The sequence below is a fragment of the Choloepus didactylus genome, chromosome 8 (genome assembly GCF_015220235.1).
Source record: "Choloepus didactylus isolate mChoDid1 chromosome 8, mChoDid1.pri, whole genome shotgun sequence".
Taxonomy (NCBI): Eukaryota; Metazoa; Chordata; class Mammalia; order Pilosa; family Megalonychidae; genus Choloepus; species Choloepus didactylus.
In genome coordinates, this window is record NC_051314.1 from 84,174,436 (window position 1) to 84,194,438 (window position 20,003).

Here is a 20,003-nt window from a genome sequence, read left to right on the forward strand (position 1 = left end):
CCTGGAAGTCAGGCAATGTCAGGCACTGGGTATGCTGTGAGGGACAGAGCATGATTGTGGCTCTCAACACTGTGAACTAGAGGGGCAAATAGCCTCTCAGGGTGTCGGGAAGCTTAGCAAAAGCAAAGAAGCCTTGGGATAATGGAACCAGCCTTTTCTGATTTATGCTTAATGAAGGAGTGCTCTTCAAGAAGGTACTTGCTGCAGACATTTGTACTGCTTTGCAAACTATCTTGAAGGACTGAATGAAGCTTCTGCATTCAGTTTTGAAAGTAACACAAATTTGGGGTGCAAATATTTGCAATCTCTCTCTCCACTGGCTTTTTTCTCCGCCCAGTGTCTAACAATTCCAGATAACTTGGGACTGGAGAGCTGAAGTTGAAGAGCTCTTTAAAATTTTACTGAATCATTGGTCAGCTTCCGTGGCCACAGATGACTCCTCAATAGGAGTTTAATGTTATCACCCCCACTGGTCTATTACAAGAACGCTAATCTTAACAGGAACTGTATAAATGTCCCACCTAGCTGTAAATTCATATAGATAATCCTGCATCAATGTTCTACTCTTGTAAATGCTCTGTTTTCTAAGCAGTGGGGTAAGGAATTTTCTGCTAAAATATTTAATTTTAATTTGTTTATGTTTTGTTTCATTACACCAACTCCAAAGTTTATATGGAGAAGAACATAAACTGAATGAGTTGGAAAGGTGCCCTATGTGACCTGAGATTAATGCCATTAGCACTTGCGTTGTTGTATTTTCTATATCATTAGCGCTTAATTTCTCCTTGCTTCTTTTAGTGACCTTGCATTTTGACTTTGACCTTGAACTTCTTTCTCTTTTTCCCCACATCTTTCTTCCTCACTTCCAAACCTCCTCTGTGTTGTTCCCTATGAGTATAGGTATAAGCTACAATATTCATTAGTGTTACCTTGACAGCTGCAACTACGCTTAATATTGCATTCTCAAATTCAAAGATTTAAAAGTTACAAATGAATTAAATTTTTCAGTTGGATTAATGTCAATTATAAGGGAACTAGCTATTTAAAATAATACTGTGTCCACTTTGTACTGCTTGGAATCTTTTGGAACATGAGTAATAACTGATTAATCTATTTGAATCTGTTTCTCATGTATTTGCTTAAGATGAGATACTTGTTCCTCATTTTAATCAATGCAGATTCCTGTTTTCTTCCTGAGCTCTAATGCCTAATTTTTCATCTAAGGATTTAGTTAACATCTTCCTGTTGACATCTTCATAAACTTGCTTCAGATTTTCTTTCACCTCTTTGAGTTTATTAAGCTTGCTCTCTCTAAAATTATCCCTGAACTCTACCCACTCAAACCTGGTTGCTATTTTGTTTTTTTTTTAAAAGGTTGTTTTGTGTGTGTTGTTTGTGTGTGCATTATTATCTTATATATAGATAAATCTGCCCATATCTTTTTTTAGCCCCATAAAGAAGTTGCCATACAGCTTCTTCATTGTTTGTGCTTTCAGATTCCTGTCATGGTCTTTTTCCCAGATTCACACATACTGATCTCTTTCTGATAGGGTAGGATTAGTCACAAAGAGGTGTCTGCCTCTCTAGATTTGGGATATAATTAATTTTAAATTAGTGACGTAACATGCTACTTCAGTGCTAGATCTGTAGGTTCCATATCAGAAAGACAAATATACTGCCTTAGTTTTTTGTTTTTTGTTTTGTTTTTGTTTTTAAGATTTTTATCTCACCACTCTTTTTCAAAACTTATGTCTTGTTTATAATCAGATCTCTTTAATTTTTTCACCAGTGTGACCTGATGTAGAGCTGGAAATCAATTAATAACAGCTAAAATGCTTTGTGCCAGGCATTATGCTTAGTGTGTAACAGGGATTTTTCTCACTTAATTGTCATAACTACTCTGTGTGGTATGAGGCAGTGTATTCTCATTCACACATGAAGAAACTGAGACAAGCCCAAGAGTTCAGAGCAAGCATTATGATGGTGCTATGATTAGCAGACATTACCATTGCTTACTTTAGCTGACAATAATTAAAAGACAACACCTTTGTTTTCTTTATAAATTAAAGGTATGCTATCTTACCACATTTTCTCTAAACTCAGCACATAATATCCTTTGTCCTATTTATTTTCATGTCTCTACAAAGTGTATTCTTACTTCTCTTTTGGTGGTAAAGGGTAGTTGATACAGTATATACTTGGGCATCAGATAGGCCTGTGTTCAAATCCTAGTCTTGCTCTTCCTTGGATATGACCTTGGACAGAATAATCTCTCAAGTCTCAAAAAGGAGATAATACTTTATCTATAGGGTTGTTGGGGAACTAAAGGGAATAATGTGTATAAAGTAAAGCTTGGTTCCTAATGCCTTATTCAGTTGCTCAATAAACTTAGGATACTATTAACTATAAGAGCACCTCCACAGGCAGACATAACTACAAGACTGATGTTTAAACACTGCCCAGGACATGAAATCTGATGTTTGGTTTTCATCTGCAGCTGTTTTCAGTGCCTGTTCTTGGTCATGTATCTTATATCTTTTTCTGCTTTGACTTCTCTGCTCCTGAAACAAACCACCCTTCCATGATTTGTGCATTCTGAGCTGGTCCACACATATGTTGCAATATGGTCTGGGACAAAGCAGTAACATTTGGAATCGGATGTCCAATGTTAACAATATTAATATTATTAGCATTTATTCTCACTATTCTTGATAGTTTCTATTCTAGTGCACTTGAGTTTCCTAAACAACTACTGCCCGACATTTGTCCTCTGTAGGCCCTGCTTAGGCTGGAGTAGAATTCCAGTTATGGCCAACTGGCAACATTGTAGTAACTTACCTAGTGATTCTATCGTGACAATGAAATATGGTGAATAAGTAGTTGTGATGTTTGTTAGAGGTCCTAATGTCACAGCCATGTAATTTCAACAGTTCCACTACTCTCAGATCTTTCACCTAATTCAAAGCTTATTGTCAGATTGCATTCTGCCATCTTAAAGGATGTGTTAATCTTGGTTTGGCTATCTTCTAGTTTAGTGGCATTAACCAGCAAAACTTGGACATTAGGTACTTCTACAACTGCTGAAACTGGGTATGCAGTCATCTGAGAGACTACCTTAGCGTTTCAACACAGCCTTTAGGCTGGTTGTTTTGTTTTGTTTTGTCACTCAGCCCACTGATTCTAGTGTGGTTTGAGGGCTTTCCTTCCTTTTTTTTGCATTCTGTGACTAGGAAGAACAGAATCATGAACAGAATCCTTTGAACAAATAAATAGGAAGCTTAAGATAAAAATAGCATTGACTATGTTCTAATCATTTTGTAATATATTAACTATTTAATCTTCATAAACCCTGTGAGATACATATTATTATCCCCATTTTGCAGATGAGAAAGCTAAGGCACAGAGAAGTTGTGTATCTTGCCTGGGATCATACCACTAGTGAGTGCGGGGGAGGGGAGAGTGTTTATATTCAGACCCTCTCCCTTCTGGCTCCAGTCTGGCTCCAGGGTCCCTGCTCTTGATCATATTATATCACCCCTAAATTTCAGCAGATAGGAAGATGAACAGCACATGGCACCCTACAGATTTTTTTTTTGTATGTGGTCCATTGCTTTTCATTTTGCAGAGTTGTTTCCTAGCTGGTTTCTTGGAGTCTATGATGTCATGTAGGAGAGGACTAGAATTCTTGGCATTTTTTTCCAGGACCATCCAACATGTCTAACTCTGAAACCGAGTTGGCTTTGAAACCAGTAAATTTGGCTCCATGAGTTCTTGGTTATGGTGAAAAGTGCACCAGGCTTTGGAATAGGCTTTACCTGAGTTCACAACGTGCCATCCATCCATCCTTCTATCTATCCAATAAATATGTACTGAGTTCCTAAATATCAAATACCAAGTTTTGTACTGGATGCTGAGGATACAGTAAACAAAACACTCCTTGCTCTCATGGAATATACTCAACCGAAGACTGAAAGTAAACAAAAACACATCAGGTAGTAAGTGCTAAGAAGAAATACAAGGCAAGGGTATAGAAATGGAGAGAAAGCACCATTTTAGAAAATATGGTTAAGGAAAAATCTGGCAAGAACATTTGAGCAGATATTAAGTACAGGAGTAAGTATGTGGCTAGCAGGTGGAAGAGTGTTCCAGGAGTCCCTGCCTGAGGTAAGAACATGATGTCCTGTTGAAGGAATTGCAAGGCCGGTGGGCCAATGTAATTGAAGCAGAATATTGGAGGGGGAAAGAAGGAAACAAAAGGGCAAATAGGATGGGGTGATGGGGTGGGAAGTTAAGACTTTGCTCCTACACCTTGTAGGGCCTTATAGGTCAAGGAAGAGACATTTACTTCTAGTCTGGATGAGACAAACCTAGGCTGTGTGGTCTTAACAAATCACACGAATTCTGACATCTGAGTATTCCTTTTACCCACCTTAAAAAACGAGTTGCAAAGTTGTGAAAATGAGATAATGTTTTACAGATTTTTTGAAAGAAATCACCTAAATCATTCTGTCACATTATGAGATACATAATGCCCCACGTTATTGGGATAACTCAATAAATCACAGTTTCTTGTATTTTTTTCTCTATATACCTTGGGCAGGCTGCAGCAAGACTAAGCTGAAGACTAAGACCCCAAGAGCTATAAGGAGGATTATGTTCCTAGGCATAGAAGTGTAGCTCGATGTCCTGGCGAAAGGATAAGAGCGTTAGGTTAAAATTCGTTTAGTCATTGAAGATCTATAGCTGAGGGTCTCTCCCCTCTTCACCTTCAAAAGGCTGCATCGGCCCCAAACTCGCTTTCCCAGGGTCCGCTGCAGCAGAGACGCCTCCTCCCTAGCAGGTTCGCCGGTGGGTTGTTGGCTTTACGCTGGTCGCTGCCTCCAACTCCCGGCATGCCGCTGGGTGTGGGATCGGTACGTAGACTACGTTTCCCAGCGTGCCCCGGGGCTCGGCCAGGACGTGCCGGCGCCTATAAGAGCCAGAGCGCTGCAGCCGTATCCTATTGTTAGCCGGAGCCGGGGCGGTTCTGGGCGGCTGCTGCTTGGGGCGCTCGAGTTGCCGGAGCCGCCCGCCTCCTCCGCCGCCTGCCGGCCGGCCTGGCCACCCACCCTCCCTCCCCTCCCTGCCGCCCCGGGAGCTCCCCGACCGTCACCGCGGGGCCCAGGACTTGCTCTGTCCTCTTTCCTTCCCACTCGGGCCAGGGCGGCGGCGGCGGCGGCAGCGGGGGCGGCAGAGACCATCACGGGAGGAGGCAGCTGCGGCGGGGCCGGTAATGGGCCTGGGGGTGCGGGGCGGAGGGTGCCGCCTCGTCCTTTCTCGGGATCGGCCCTCGGGTGGCCGTGGAGGAATGGTCAAGCCGTGCGGATGGAGGGGTCAGAAATGAGGGAGGCTCGGACCGGAGCGGTCTGGGGGCGGGGAGCTAGGACGCCGCTGGAAAGGAAAGGAGCCGGGAAGAGGCGTGGGAGCGAGGGGCACCGAGGACACGGGCGAGACTGCGGGGGCAGCTCGAGGGAGACCGATGGGCGGTGCGGAAGCCGGCAAGATTGCGGTAGAGGGTCGAGTTCGTAATGAAGTAGAGATGATGTAGGATGGAGGGAAGTGAAGGAAGGGGAGGGGGGGTATAGAGGAAGATGTGGGAGGAGTGGTTGGGAATTTGTAAGTAGCAGGCAGGAAGGGATAGGAAAGCTGGGTATGGGCTGCAGACGATTGGAATGAGCGGGAAGGTTAGTAGGCATCAGAGAGAAATGGGCCGAGAGCTGAAGGGTTCAGCAGAGATGTCCATTGAAGGGAACTGGTGACTTGACATGTCCCTTCAGCCCAGGTTCCTGATGTCTCCCATTTTTTCTTGCGTGGTATGGGAAAATGAAAGCATCACTTACCCTGGCTGCTAGCTTGGTCTTTTTTCACAGGCCCTAATACGCAGCCGACTGCCATCCATCCCTGTTTGTGCCATGGTCTTGATCCGTCCTTTTAAAGGGATTTAGAATAGCAGTTTGATACACAAACGGTTCTTCAGTATGAAATGTTAGAAGTTATCCCCAAGAGGCACACTGTCCCCTTGTCCTGCATTTTTCAGTTCAAGGTAAATCCATAGTTGATTCAAATTTTCCTTTTTTTTTTTTTTTTTCCCACTTGCCATCTTGCAAATCTCCAAAGCCAGGATGTTGGTGTGTGCCAGAGTTATAAATGACTGGATATCCTTGAGAGTTAATGGTTCCTGCAGCATCACGTTCCAGTTCTCCCACAAAGATCTTGTGCCCCCAAATGATGGTAATTTAGACATGGAAAGTCAATTCCAACCTTGTTTCAGTGAATAGGTAAAATGGGAGGGACGGGTTTCTAAATAGCTAACTTAGGATGCTTATTAAGTTCATAAATGTGGTAATCACAAGGACACATGGATCTGTAAATTCCTAGTATTTGAGAATTGTAGCTGCAGTATTTTATAAAAGGAGAACCAGGACAGGTCATTTTATTCATGTTTATCATAACACTTAGCAGCAAATATTTCTTTCCTCTAACCCAGCTAAAGATGATAACCCTGATGATCTTTAGATTAGAGATTTTGGTCCCTTGACCTTTAGCAGAAGGTTGGGTTCCAGCCCAGTAGAGAGGCTTTCTACATGAGGTGCACCTTGTTTTATTATTTTGGACTCACATAAGAGAAGCACTTACATTACATAAACTTTGCATATATATTCTGCATCCACAGAGTTTTTCCTGGGCAGTAACCTCCTTTGTTAGTCTAAATGGTGCTTTTTTAATGGTTGCAAGAATCCTCATCAGCCTGAAAAAACCTTATATCTAGTCCTAAAATACCAATATGCTGGTAGATGTATTTCATTTACTGCCAGTCTAATGTCTTCTATACACTGTAGATCTGAACTATTTCATATACCTTTGGGAAATGTTCAGCTAGAAACACTTGAAAAAAGACCATAAGTCATGTAGCCAGAAAATGTCAGCTGACCTTTCTTTTCACTGGCATTTAAAAGCTTTTAAAGAGGTTTGCATCATTTTCTACAAAAGCATTTGTTGTTTGAATTGGTCACTTTGACAGTTAACTGTCAGTTACAACCTGTCCCTCTAGTTTCACCTTGACTGTTTCTATATGGGTTTATGTGCTAGGGAGTATAACTTGTCATAAGTGTATCTCTGAACACAGACATTGATCCCTCTACAAATGTAGTTAAAAGAAGTAAGAATGACTGGTTTCTAATTGTGGTTTTGCAAAGAAAGATCTCTTCAGGCTACTGTGGAAGTGGATGCAGAGTTTGTTGTACATGGTGCCCAGTGAACATCTTTATCTAACAAGTCAAGTTCACATCAGAGAGTTGGACAAGGAGAGCTGGGTTAAAATTTAAGTTATATTGATTTTCAGGACAGAACAGATAGATTCTTCTCCCCACCCACCCACCCCCCGTAATGGGGTTAATGGCAGAGAAGGTGATGCTAACAGATCCCCGGTAGGATGGAGAGACACCTAGAGCAGTGAGGTCTTGAGAGTTTACCTAAGTGCTAAGTTAATGGAATAATTAGATCATAGGGCATTCTGCAAATTATTTAAACATATAGCCATAGATTCAGGTCAGTTTAAGGAAATTTTTTTTTTCTAGGTTTCACATCTTTTTTTCTTTTTCTCTTCTTTCTTTCTTACCTCCTATTATTGCCCAGAAACCACTATTCCACAAGTTTAAGTAGGGAAGAAAGGAAAAGAAAGGAGGAGAATAGAACAGTCAATAATCCTTTGCTGCACCAAAGTGCACAAAAAGTAACCTCAAGAGAAATTACAGTTTGAGGGCAACTGGGTTAAGACAGTGGAGAATTTTAGCAATAAAGGTGATCTTGGACTAGACCCAAGCTCTTTCGGGTCTGAAATAGGAATTTTCAAAGAAACCACATGCTTCTGGAAGTAAAGGGACACCTGAGCAAACCATAGGCATGCACATTTGCTTCCAATCATAAATCCCTGAGTACTTCCAGACGGAGAAAAATGCCCCTTTCCTAGTAGCCACACTATCTGGTGTTCCATTAAAACTGAAGCTGTGACTTAAGCCCTTTCTGAGACAGCAGATTTTTAGCTCAGACTGATTTCCATGTGGTTGATAAGGTATCTGTGGGGAGGAAAATCCCACCCACAGAAGTACTCAAATACAAGCCCCTTCCCCAATAATCGAATGGAATGAGAAAGTTGTAAGTTAATAGGTATGTTTAAATCCAGCCATAATCTTAACCCATAAAAACGTCCTTGGCTCTCTCCATTCTTACTTTGTCCTAGGAATGTGATCTCTGATGGTAGGATCAGTAACCTGAAGAACAAAACTGGTACTTTGGGCTCATTTTAACATTTAATTATAATTCTTAATTTGATTATTTTTTTCTCACTGACCAAATTTATTTTAGGAGTGTATTTGTCTGGGACCTATGCTAGCTGAGGTTTCCTAGGTACGTTTTGTGACTTGAATGCAGAATTTTGATGAAATCTGGATAGATAGATTGGGGTAGGAAATATCTTCTCTAAAGTACTTATTAGGTCTGGTTGAGTATGTAGAGCAGAACTCAAGAGCAGGCAAATCACTTCCAGGAAACAGTCCAGAAAAACAGCTCTGTAGCAGGCATCTCTTGACACCACAGTATATTCTGGGTAGCTGCTCTGCAGTAATGCAGCCCTTTCTTTCTGGGCAGTGTTGTTATTCCTGCTGCATAATTAGCAACTAGTGAGATCATAGTCTGGGGAGACTCTGGCATTACTGAGGCAAAGCAAGGGAGGCTTCATACCTCATCACACATGGCTACGGCTCTGACAGCATTTCTGCGAAGCAGATTCGTGTCCTGCTGGAACTTAAGTCCAAAGAAAGATGTGGGAGAAAGATTTGTACCTTGGAGGTGGAATATCACAGATTCCTTGGTTGTGTGACAGCCTGTTGAAAACACTGCCTGCCATATTGATGTGACCAGAATAAACTGTCACTTCTTTTGCTATTTGTTTCCCCTTCCTGGTTTCTTTACAGAGGGCAAAAATTAGTAAAGCTAAGTTTTCATTTGCACAGAGGATGATGATAGACCAGATAAGCCCTATTTTATGGAGTGGTACAAGACTGGGAAAGATTCTGGGTCTTGAAGCCAGTGCAGAGTCTAATTTTCCATCCATTCTTTAGTACCAAACTTGACCTTTTTAGGAGCCTGGTGAGATACTTTACACTTGTGAATCTCCTTGTAAATTTTCCTAGCTGCTGCTGTCCTTAGAAATTGAGAGGGATCATTTGCCCCCAAAGATATCCTGGAAACACACAGTTCCATAATCAGGTTTGTGAAACCTTGCTTATTACTAAATTAAGACTTTTAAGATTTTGCCATAAACAGTTTTCTAAACTGTTTTGACACAGACCTATTTCCACATAGAAGCTATTAATATCCATGGAACTAGTGTATTTAAGGTATACTCTTTGGGAAATGCCAGGCTATATTTTCACTAGGAAAAATAATTGGGTCTAGTCTAGGTTTAGGCAAATCCTACTTCTGCCTTTGATCCCCAGTTCCTCCTCCTGGCCCCTTGGAGAGATTTCTTGTGTGATCAGAAGGGCAGCTACTGTTATCCCGGGGCTAATGAAGCCTAGAGCCCAGCTGGCTTGGAACCAAAGGCCTTAATCCTCTGGGAAAGGTGGTGCTGCTACCCATCTCATTATTCTAAGAGTGGCTGAGACTGGAGGGGCTGAGGGGAAACTAAAGGTAGGAGAGTGTTAGCCACAATCAGTAGAGAAATGACCTAGTCTCCAGAGTCCCGGATGTCAGTGCTAGCTCAGGTGCTTTCTGTCTTCAGTTACAGGGCATGTATGTAGACTTGGGAAGGGACTCTCTTAAGATAGGGATGCTGATTCCTCTTCTCCCCTGGGCAGAGTCCTAATGTGCCTGGCTAGCTGGTGGTGAGCAGGGGCGTTGGGGCCAGAGTGGTAGGCTCCCAAGGAAACCCCTTTGAAACCAATGGATGCATTCACGGGCTCGGGTCTCAAGAGGAAGTTTGATGATGTGGATGTGGGCTCATCAGTTTCCAATTCAGATGATGAGATCTCCAGCAGTGACAGTGCTGACAGCTGCGACAGCCTCAATCCTCCTACAACTGCGAGCTTCACACGTGAGTGAGCTGCTCCCCACCTGTCTGCACCCATATCCCCCAAGCATCAAGAGCCCAGGTTGTAACTCTTAGATTCTGTAGGTCCCTGAGGACAGCTTCTTCTACTCAGTTTGGGGATTTGGCCCTAATCATAATCTTTCCTACTCTTAGCACAACCTTGCTTTCTGGGACCTCTTTGCTCTATTATCATGAACTCAAGTCTAATATATTCCAGCTGATATTAGTTGTACTGTAGGTAGAAGGTGCCAGAATGGGTTGAATTCAGTTGAAGAAGGAGTCTGGGGCTCTGCCCTTTCCCACGTGAGTCTCATAGAGTTCTAGGAAATTGTAGCTCTAGCAGGACATAATTGCTTACTGCCTGGACAACTGGGGCAACTCCAGATTTCTTAATTCCTGTGGCTCAATTAGTTCTTGGAAAGAACTTCTGATGTTATAGATCATGGGTTGGCCTGTGGGCCAAATCTGGCTAACTGCCTGTTTTTGTAAATAAAGTTTTATTGGAACACAGCCAGGCCCATTCATTTACATATTGTCTGTGATTGCTTTCACATTACAATAGCAAAGCTGAATAGTTGCAACAGAGACCTTATGGCCTCCAAATCTTACCAAAAAAACTTTGGCCTCTTAGAAAAAGTTTGCCAATCCCTGCTATACATTAATGCTGTCCAATAGAATTTCCTGTTATGATAGAAATGTTCTGATTTGTGCTGTCCAATATGGAACCACAAGCCATATGTGCTAATAAGCACATGAAACGTGATTAGTGTGAGGAACTGAATTTTTAAATTTTATTTAATTCTAATTAATTTAAATTTAAATTGCCAATGGCTGCTGTATCGGATGGTGCAGCTATAGACTGTTATATCCTGAAAAGATTACCTAGAAATCCTGTTCCCAGTTGATGTCTTAAAATAGATTTTGTGGTTATCTGATGAGGTGAAGTAAGTCTGGAAACAGTGGTATGGAGCAGTAGATGTTCCAGGTCTCTAGCTACAGGGAGCCCATTTGGAGAATAATTGAGAGCATAGATGGATGAGAAAGAGGGAGGTCCACAAACACACCATTTCTGGGTTAATAACACTGCTCTGTGCTCCCTTCTCAGCCACATCCATCCTGAAGCGGCAGAAGCAGCTGCGGAGGAAGAATGTACGCTTTGATCAGGTGACTGTATACTACTTTGCCCGGCGCCAGGGATTCACCAGTGTGCCCAGCCAGGGTGGCAGCTCTCTGGGCATGGCCCAGCGCCATAACTCTGTGCGGAGCTACACACTCTGTGAGTTTGCTCAAGAGCAGGAGGTGAACCATCGGGAGATTCTTCGTGAGCACCTGAAAGAGGAGAAACTCCATGCCAAGAAGATGAAGGTGCCTAAGGGGCCTGGGGATCTAGGGCTTTCCATGTGCCAAGATAAAGTGGGGAACCATCTGGGTCTTTTGATTTGACTGTTGTCTTTGGCCTGTAGAGATTCTTATCCAGATCCTTCTAAAGAGGAATCTGAGATATGGAATCAAATCTCAATCTCAGGCTCCCTTTTTGTCTCCGTCAGGGAGTCTACCAGAAGCAAAATGCGCCCACCCCCGCACCAAACACATTTTTTAGAAGTTTAAAATGTGAATACCTGAAGGCATTCAAGTCCCCTGGAACCTGAGGAAGCACAGTATTTCAATTTTTTTGTCAAATGATTGTCCATTGCTATGATGCATAGACCAGGCTTTGGATATTCTACATTGTCTGAAGGGGTCCTCCTGTTTCTACAATCCCCATCAAATCTAGCTCATGTTTTTATAGGTGCAGCAACAGCATTACTAAGTAGTTATTTAGAGTTATGTAGCACTGTGTCTATCATCTGGGATAGTGCCAGGTCTTCAAGTTTAGGAGGGAAAAGGGGCTGGAGAAGATAAATCTCAGGTGGCACTTTATAGCTGCCCATTTGCTATTTTACCACTGTTTAGCGCTCCAGAGTTCCTGGTTCCAAATTGAGAAAACACTGCTTTCAGCCTGGCCAAGATTCTTTGAGGCCCAAAGTATGCTGACCCATATTAAAGCAACCGACTGCATTCTGTCTAGGGTTTTGGATAAAATTCTAATGAAACACACCAAAAGATGGTAGAATTGGAGAACTGGAGGTAAAGGATGTAGGCTGACCAGATCTCATTTCTCTCTCCCTTTGAGAGCCCTACATCTACTTCCCTCAACCTACTTCTAAAGCCCTACACCTGTTTTTCTAACTAGAACAACACTGAGGGTTCCCTAATTTCTGTCTGAGGAATTCCGTCACTGATGCCATCACCTTCCTGTTGCTTTCGCAGCAGCTGGGCAAGTGAACACTGTTTTCATCATTTTCAGTGAAGGCTTTCTTTCCTTTTTCTAGAAGAAACATCCTAGCTCTTAAGTCTGGTAGTAGAATGACCTGTCGAAACTGGATACCAACTAGGGGCAAAGCCAGGCAAAACCAAGACTGAGTTACAGGACTCCCACTTAACTAGATTTAGCAAATAGCAGCAATGCTAACATCTAGCAATCTTTGTATGTCAAGAGAAAACCCTTACTTTGTCCTTCCAGGGCCCAGTTTACTCTTTAAGATTTTTCCCATGTTTAGCATAGGGGAGGCAGTTGGTCTCAAAAATATATATTCAAAACTCATATGCCTTTTGTTTATTTTCCTTTTGGGCTGCCACCACCAATTGCTGTTTGGTGCTCTGTAGCTTTAGGTACCTATAATTTTTGTAACTCTTATTATTTTATTTTTTACATTTTGACATTGTATCTATATGGAATTCATTATTAGGAATGGTGTGAATTGGGAATCTGTTTCTTTTCAAAAGAATCTCCAGTTGTCCCAACACCATTTAATGGCTAGAAGACGCTTTCCTTACTGATTTCAAGTGCCACCTCTATCATGATATTAAATTCTCATGTCTCCATGGACTTGTTTCTGTTGCATCTCTAAATCTCTTTGAGAGGATAGCAGGAGGGATGGTAATCAAAAGGAGGCCAACCCTGCTGACACAGACAGGAACCAACCCTAAGGTCTATGGAAAAGCTCCTTGTAATTAGCCTCTGTGGTACAGAAATAACAGATCAGGGAACCCCAACAAACCCTGCTTTATTTCTTTCCTCATTTCTTTACCACACCCCTAAAAAAAAAAAAAACCTGGTGTGTAGCTTATTACCCAGGTCTGTTGCATCACATCTCTCCTAGGAGTTGTTCCTTTACCAGCACTATGCTGTGGTTGTCTGATGAAATAGACCAAAGCCTCCAGTCACTTGGCTTTCATCGTGCTTGTAGCTTCCAGAGCCCTGGGGATTATGAGGCCTCATTTTCTTTGCTTGAATTCTCCAGTGAGTTTTCAAAACTCATTTAGCCATAGATTGTCTTCAACCTGACCTTCACTAAGATTCCCTCTCCAGGTTCTCTATCCATCTTATCCCAGAGAACCCAGGGTTTTGCCTGTAGATAGTACAGTCAGCATTATATATAATACCCTACCTCAGATACAGCTTTTCTTTGAAATTAAATTAAAAAAAAAAAACAAAACCATTAGAAACAGTAAGTTTCTTCTAGGCCCAAAGAGCTTTCTTTGATAGCTGTTAATAATTGGTCCATTTTTTTTCTCCAATAAAGTGAAGCTCTTTATGTGTATGCACAGATGGTTGTTCACACCGTGGGAATTTAGGTTCATTGAAGAAGACGTGGTAGCCTTGTACTGCACTTTAATATACTGTTTTTGTTTTTTTCCCCAGAAAGTGTTTTGGGGTTCTGTAAGATGAAAGTTGAAGGGTGTTTTGCAAGATTATTTAGTTTTGCTAAAAACCCTTTAACTTGCATCCCAAGGAACATCCAGCAGATGATATTCCTTCTCCCTGTGTTAGAGCGTAAAGAAGCCTAAATTAAGGGAGACAAGTCTGGGAGTGGAAGATATGTTTGTGGGTGTAGATTATCTTCTAGGGGAAGATCAAGCAAGAATTTGAGAAACTTGGACTCAGAAAGGTGATGTCCCTGGTGGGTGGTGGTAGAGCTGCACGAAGCTTCCTGTCTTCCTGCTCAGGAGTTACTCTTTTGACCTCTGCTATCCAATATGGTAGTCACTAACTACATGGGGCTGTTTAAGTTTAATTAAAATTAGACAGTAATAAATTTTCTGTTCCTCAGTTGCACATGTGGCTAGTGGCTGTTGCACTGGACAGCCCAGGTGTTTCCATCGCAGCAGAAAGTTCTGTTGGACATTGCTGTTCTAGGTGATCTCAGTAAGGATGCTTGTGCTGTCAAGAGGCTACCCTTTCTTGTCTCTTGGCAGCTGACCAAGAATGGGACGGTGGAGTCGGTGGAGGCCGATGGCCTGACACTGGATGATGTCTCAGATGAAGATATCGATGTGGAAAACGTGGAGGTGGATGATTACTTCTTCCTGCAACCTCTGCCCACCAAACGGCGACGGGCCCTGCTGAGGGCTTCTGGGGTCCATCGCATTGATGCTGAAGAGAAGCAAGAACTTCGCGCCATCCGCCTGTCCCGGGAAGAGTGTGGTTGTGACTGTCGACTGTACTGTGACCCAGAAGCATGTGCCTGTAGCCAGGCTGGGATTAAGTGCCAGGTCAGTCCAAGGTGGCCTGAGAGTTATAGCTGCCAGGGTCAGGGCAGTGTGGTGTGGGTACCAGTGAACATGGGAGGTTGTCCATAATGGGGTGATTTCCTCAGAACCGTGACTACTCTCCAGTTTTACAGTCCTTCTCCACCAACAAAGCAAACCAGCATGGCAGGATTCTCAGACCGTGGAGATACCTATTACGTTTTCTGCATTTCACAACTCAGAGGTGATAGGAAGCAGCTGTCAGCAAATGGAGGAACAGGGGTTAGTACCTTTAATACTTAGTTGCTGTTCCTTAAATATTGACTGACTCCTTGAGGTAAAAGTAGAGAGAGATGAGAGATGAGGTGGGCCTACAGAGTATCTGCAAATGTTTAGTCACAGTACCTCCAATTTTGTAAACATAAAAGTTTTCAGATCCTGTAATTCAGAATCATACTTGGCCTGACAGAGCTTAAATCCATAGTCTCCTGCAAGAGAGAAAGCATCTTCCCCTTGCTAGCCTTCTGACAAGGGAGGGAGAACATATTTCAATTGAAAGCAGCAGCACCATCCCAAAGAATGAAATGTATCTGACACTTTTATACTGAAGGTGTGTCGTAGCAAAGGATGCTGAGGCCTTGTGGTTGAATTTATCCTAACCAAACTTTTCTTTCTTATTCTTAGATAGGTAATAAATAGCTGTAGTGAATCTGGCCAAATATGCTTTTCAGGCTGAAGTCCCGTAGTGAATCAGTTTGTTATACACATACCTGAGAGCAGTCCTAAGAATTGGTGGAACTGGAGTGGAGAGTTCTACAAGTTGATTTAGTAGGAAGACATTGTGTATTTGTACATGCTCATTTGCTTACTTGGGTTTTTAATATTGTGGGGTTTTTTTTTGTTTTTTTTCATGTGTGTTCTGTTCCTTTTGGGGATCCAAAAGGGGGAAAAGGAGATAGAAAGCATTTCCTTTCCAGATATCCCTAGTTTGTAAGCTAATTTTCTTGGTAACTGTTTCAGAAATAAACTGTCCTGGTCAACCCTCAGTGAAGAAATGAAGCAGGTAGTGAAAAGCTGGCTGTTACTTTGTTTGAACCTTCAATTTAGCACCTTAGCAAATTAAGGCACTTCTGCTTAGTTTCCCCAGAATGTTTTGCTTTGGCTTAGCAAGATCTTCCAGATACTTTCCCATGCTTGTGATTGCAGAAGGCAGTAGGTTTGAGCCCCAGCCTTTTGTTTTGTCTCAGTAAACCAGTTAAGTTCTGGAAAAGGTCTCTAAGGCAATTAAATTTCTTCTCTGAGAACTGTCAGCATTCAGAGAGATGGTATCTCTGGACTTTTTAACTGGAAGCATTCTTTGACAAGAGTTTTGTCCACCTTTTGTTTAGAAGAGGGACCAAACCCCTGAAAGTTGACTTTCTTGGGGTCGTACCACTAATTAATGGATCTAAACTCCAGAAAGATGACTTTCCTGGAGTCATACCACTAATGAATGGTTGAGCTGGAATTAAAATGCAAGTGGTTTGATAAATCCCATCTTGTGCTCTGCATGTTATGTTTTGAACTGGTTGCTTCTCTTCTTTTAAGACTTCAAATCTGCCTTTGTTTGCCGGCTAACGTCTCCAATCTTCATTGTGCAAGCTGTTGGGCTCATCTTGTCTCAACTCCCTTGTCTCCTCCCTCAGGTGGATCGTATGTCCTTTCCATGCGGCTGCTCCCGCGATGGCTGTGGGAACATGGCTGGGCGCATTGAATTTAATCCAATCCGGGTCCGGACTCATTACCTCCACACCATCATGAAGCTGGAGCTGGAGAGCAAGCGGCAGGTGAGCCGCCCGCCAGCCCCAGATGAGGAGCCTTCACCCACTGCCAGCTGCAGCCTGACAGGAGCGCAAGGCTCTGAGACACAGGACTTCCAGGAGTTCATTGCTGAAAACGAGACAGCAGTGATGCACCTCCAGAGTGCGGAGGAACTGGAACGGCTCAAGGCAGAGGAAGACTCCAGTGGCTCTAGTGCCAGCCTGGACTCGAGCATTGAGAGCCTGGGTGTGTGCATCCTGGAGGAGCCCTTGGCGGTCCCTGAAGAGCTGTGCCCAGGCCTCACAGCCCCTATTCTTATCCAGGCTCAGCTGCCCCCAGGTTCCTCTGTCTTATGTTTTGCCGAGAACTCGGACCACCCAGCTGCCTCAACGGTGAACAGCCCATCCTACTTGAACAGTGGGCCCCTGGTCTATTATCAGGTGGAGCCAAGGCCAGTCTTGGGGGTGAAGGGAGAGCCTGGTACAGAAGAAGTCCCACCCTCTTTCCCCAAAGAGAAGGATCTGAGTGTCTTCTCTCTCCCTGTTACCTCACTGGTGGCTTGTAGCCCCACAGACCCAGCTGCCCTCTGCAAATCAGAGGTGGGGAAAACCCCCACTCTAGAAGCACTATTGCCTGAAGATTGTAACCCAGAGGAGGTTGAGAATGATGACTTCCACTCCTCCTGGGCTCCCTCAAACCTTCCCTTCCACACGGACAGTGAAGAGGGCTGTCAGGTGGAGAAGACTTCACAGCAGAGTGAGGACCGGCCTCCTGAGGACTCTTCCCTAGAACTCCCTATGACAGTGTGATGTGGGAATGGAGATTCAGCCTCCTACCCATTCTCTATTTATTCCCTTATTTTATCTTAACGCCATTTCAAAACAAAACTGTAGAAGCAGTTGCTGCTCCCATGTTATTTTATTGGGGTCTATGAGAAATGGGTGGGAAGGATTGTTTGTACAAGTATTTTTTAAAAGGGAAACAGAACCAAGGAGACCAGCCCCACTTTTGGTCTAGGGGTAGGGTCTTGGGGCAGGTGAGTCTGCATAGTGCTGAATACTCTTTCTGGGCCATTGGAACAAAGAACTGGATTTCACCGTAGAAGCTGGGTAATCCAAGCAGCTATTCTTTACATAGGGACCAGAACACGAAAATGTGAACAGCATGGCAAAGCCCCTTCTCTTCTTCTGAGCTCCAGATGGGGGACAAGCACATTTTTCACAGTGGTTACTCTGATAATCCCATTTTGGTGTATTGTAATAATACAAGTGGAAATGTCACCTTGTTGAATCTAGAGAGGAAGGGAGTGGAAGGGTTGCTGCTTCTGTATAAAACCTCCAGGATTCATACAAATATAATCTGTCCTCCTCCCACCCCCTATTTGGTAAATAAGTTAATATTTGACATGTTTGATGTTTTCTGACCTGTTCCCCACACTGGGGATTCCTGGTCTGTAACTTGAATTGTTTCTTTCACGTGTTCTTAGGTACTAGAATTAAGCTTGTCTGTTTGCCTTTTTCCCCCCAATCCTTTATCCTTTGATGAAAAAGAGAGAGATTGGTGGGCACATGGCAATCTCAGCTTCAGATTGGGGCTCACACATCCCACAGGAGGGCTTATTGGAGCATTAAAATCTATGTCAAAGGAGACAGCAGGAACAGGCTGCCGTCTGGAAAGAGGATGACTTTGTGCCATGTTTGCGTTTCCACCCAGGTTCCTGCCCCCCTCCTCTTTTGGGAGATCTGAGCTTTAATGGAATGTAGCATATGGCAGTCAAAGCTATCAACTAGATTTTATTTTTTTTCTACCCTCAGTCCTTGGATATACAGGGTTAGAGAGTCCTTGTACTATTCCAGTTCACTCCCAAAGAACTGGATGTTTGCAAATGCTTTTTGAACTCTCCATCTTAATGATATATTAAAAACTGGAGGCCAAACCAATTCCAAAATGCCACAGACAGGTTCCAAAAGATTAAAATCTGATGATAATCTTTGAAATCCATAGAATGGGACTTGAATTCAGTTCTTATCTCTATCCAGGGGGGGAGAGGGGGGATATGGTTCCTGTTGTGTCCAGCTTATGTTCAAGGATCTGTTCCATCGAATACCACTGAATTGTTTTATTAGCAAAGTTATCCTTGCCTCTGTTTTAAAATGGGGGTAGTAGTGAGCAAAACACTTAACTTCATCATCCTTTACATCATGCTTCATTTTTGGTATGGTTTATTTAACCAGGAAAGAAGTGAAAGACTTTTCTGCGGGTGGGGGGGGTGGGGGCGTGGAGATAACTGTTTCTGCGTACCTTGCTCATAAAGCCATTTCTTGTGGGCTAGCAAGGCCCTGGTATGTTAAAACCACCTTCATGTATGGTACAGCAGCATTTTACCTATAAAATCTCTCAACGCTGAGCCTGGAAGGTCTTGTGCTTAATACAGATAAATCTTTAAATTCATTCTGCCGCTCCTCCTCATTCCTGTTTTTGATTGGCTTAATGTTTGGAGAGGGGTTCTTAAGTACAGGAGTCCCTATCACTCCCCATCCCCTAGCCGCACAAGACAGATTTGAGAGTCTAAGCACCTGAGATTGAGGTGCTATCACAGACTGAGTTACACTCCTCCACTTTAGCTTGGTGCCCTCAAATCTTATTGAAAGTCTGTATTGGAAGGGAGGCTGCGCTGTACACATTCCCTCCCCAGTGAGGCTCCAGCCTCCTCTAGGGAAGTGGACTCCAGCTTCTCTGTAAGAGCCATTAGCCTTTGAAATCAAACCGGGAGTTTGACTTTGTAATTAAGTCCATTTCCAACCCATAAGATACTTGATTTTTCTGAAAAACTGTAGTTTCTTACTATGACTCTCTTCATTAACTACAATTTTGACTCACTCTGATCCCAAGCTTTTGAATGCTAAATATTAATATTTAGCATTAACTGTCTTGTCAAGCAAAGGGCCTTTTCTACAGCCTGGTCCATCTCATTTCTGGTGCTACTTGAGTTGGACAGGAGAATTGTTGCTCATGGTTGCTAGGTCGCTGATCACAGAAGCAGATAGCATCAACCCTGCTCTGTCTAGGCCTAGATAAAAGAAACGACTTTGAAACTTAATTTTCCAATTTCCTTTCTTACATACTATACACAGGTAGTATTTTCAATGTGAATCCAAAGCTTGTCAGTTCTCTGAAAAAAAAAAAATTTTTTTTTTTTGGCTTTTAGGTCCCTTACTTTGTGATAATGCTGTATTTAAAGAGAATATTTAAATGTAATATTAAAGAAATATTCAAAAGATTTGTGTGTTATTCTTGATCTTGGCAGGCCACAATTCAGTTACTTTGTTAGAGAAAAGGTGCTTCTCCAGCTTTGTCCATAACACTAATTAGTTCAGTTAGGGATTAATATTAACAATACAAACAGTTAATAATCCATTTTATGATGGAAAAATACAATATTCTCTTTGGAGCAGCAAAGCTTGTCTTGTTTCATTGCCCATATACATCACTCACTTGTTCA

At 42.8% G+C, this 20,003-nt stretch overlaps 1 protein-coding gene across 5 annotated transcripts; it reads left to right on the plus strand.

Moving 5' to 3' along the window:
* Positions 1-4,993: 4,993 nt before the first annotated feature.
* Positions 4,994-19,781, plus strand: CSRNP2 (cysteine and serine rich nuclear protein 2). 5 transcript variants are annotated; one of them, XM_037845851.1, is made up of 6 exons: positions 4,994-5,269; positions 6,157-6,317; positions 9,897-10,132; positions 11,235-11,494; positions 14,429-14,725; positions 16,387-19,781. In XM_037845851.1, exons 3-6 carry the CDS (start codon positions 9,982-9,984, stop codon positions 17,308-17,310), a joined length of 1,632 nt encoding a protein of 543 aa, XP_037701779.1. In that variant the 5' UTR covers positions 4,994-5,269; positions 6,157-6,317; positions 9,897-9,981; the 3' UTR covers positions 17,311-19,781. The 5 variants fall into 5 exon arrangements, with proteins under 5 accessions (XP_037701779.1, XP_037701776.1, XP_037701777.1 ...); XM_037845848.1 differs by having other exon boundaries at positions 6,157-6,270; XM_037845849.1 differs by having other exon boundaries at positions 6,161-6,270.
* Positions 19,782-20,003: the final 222 nt, after the last annotated feature.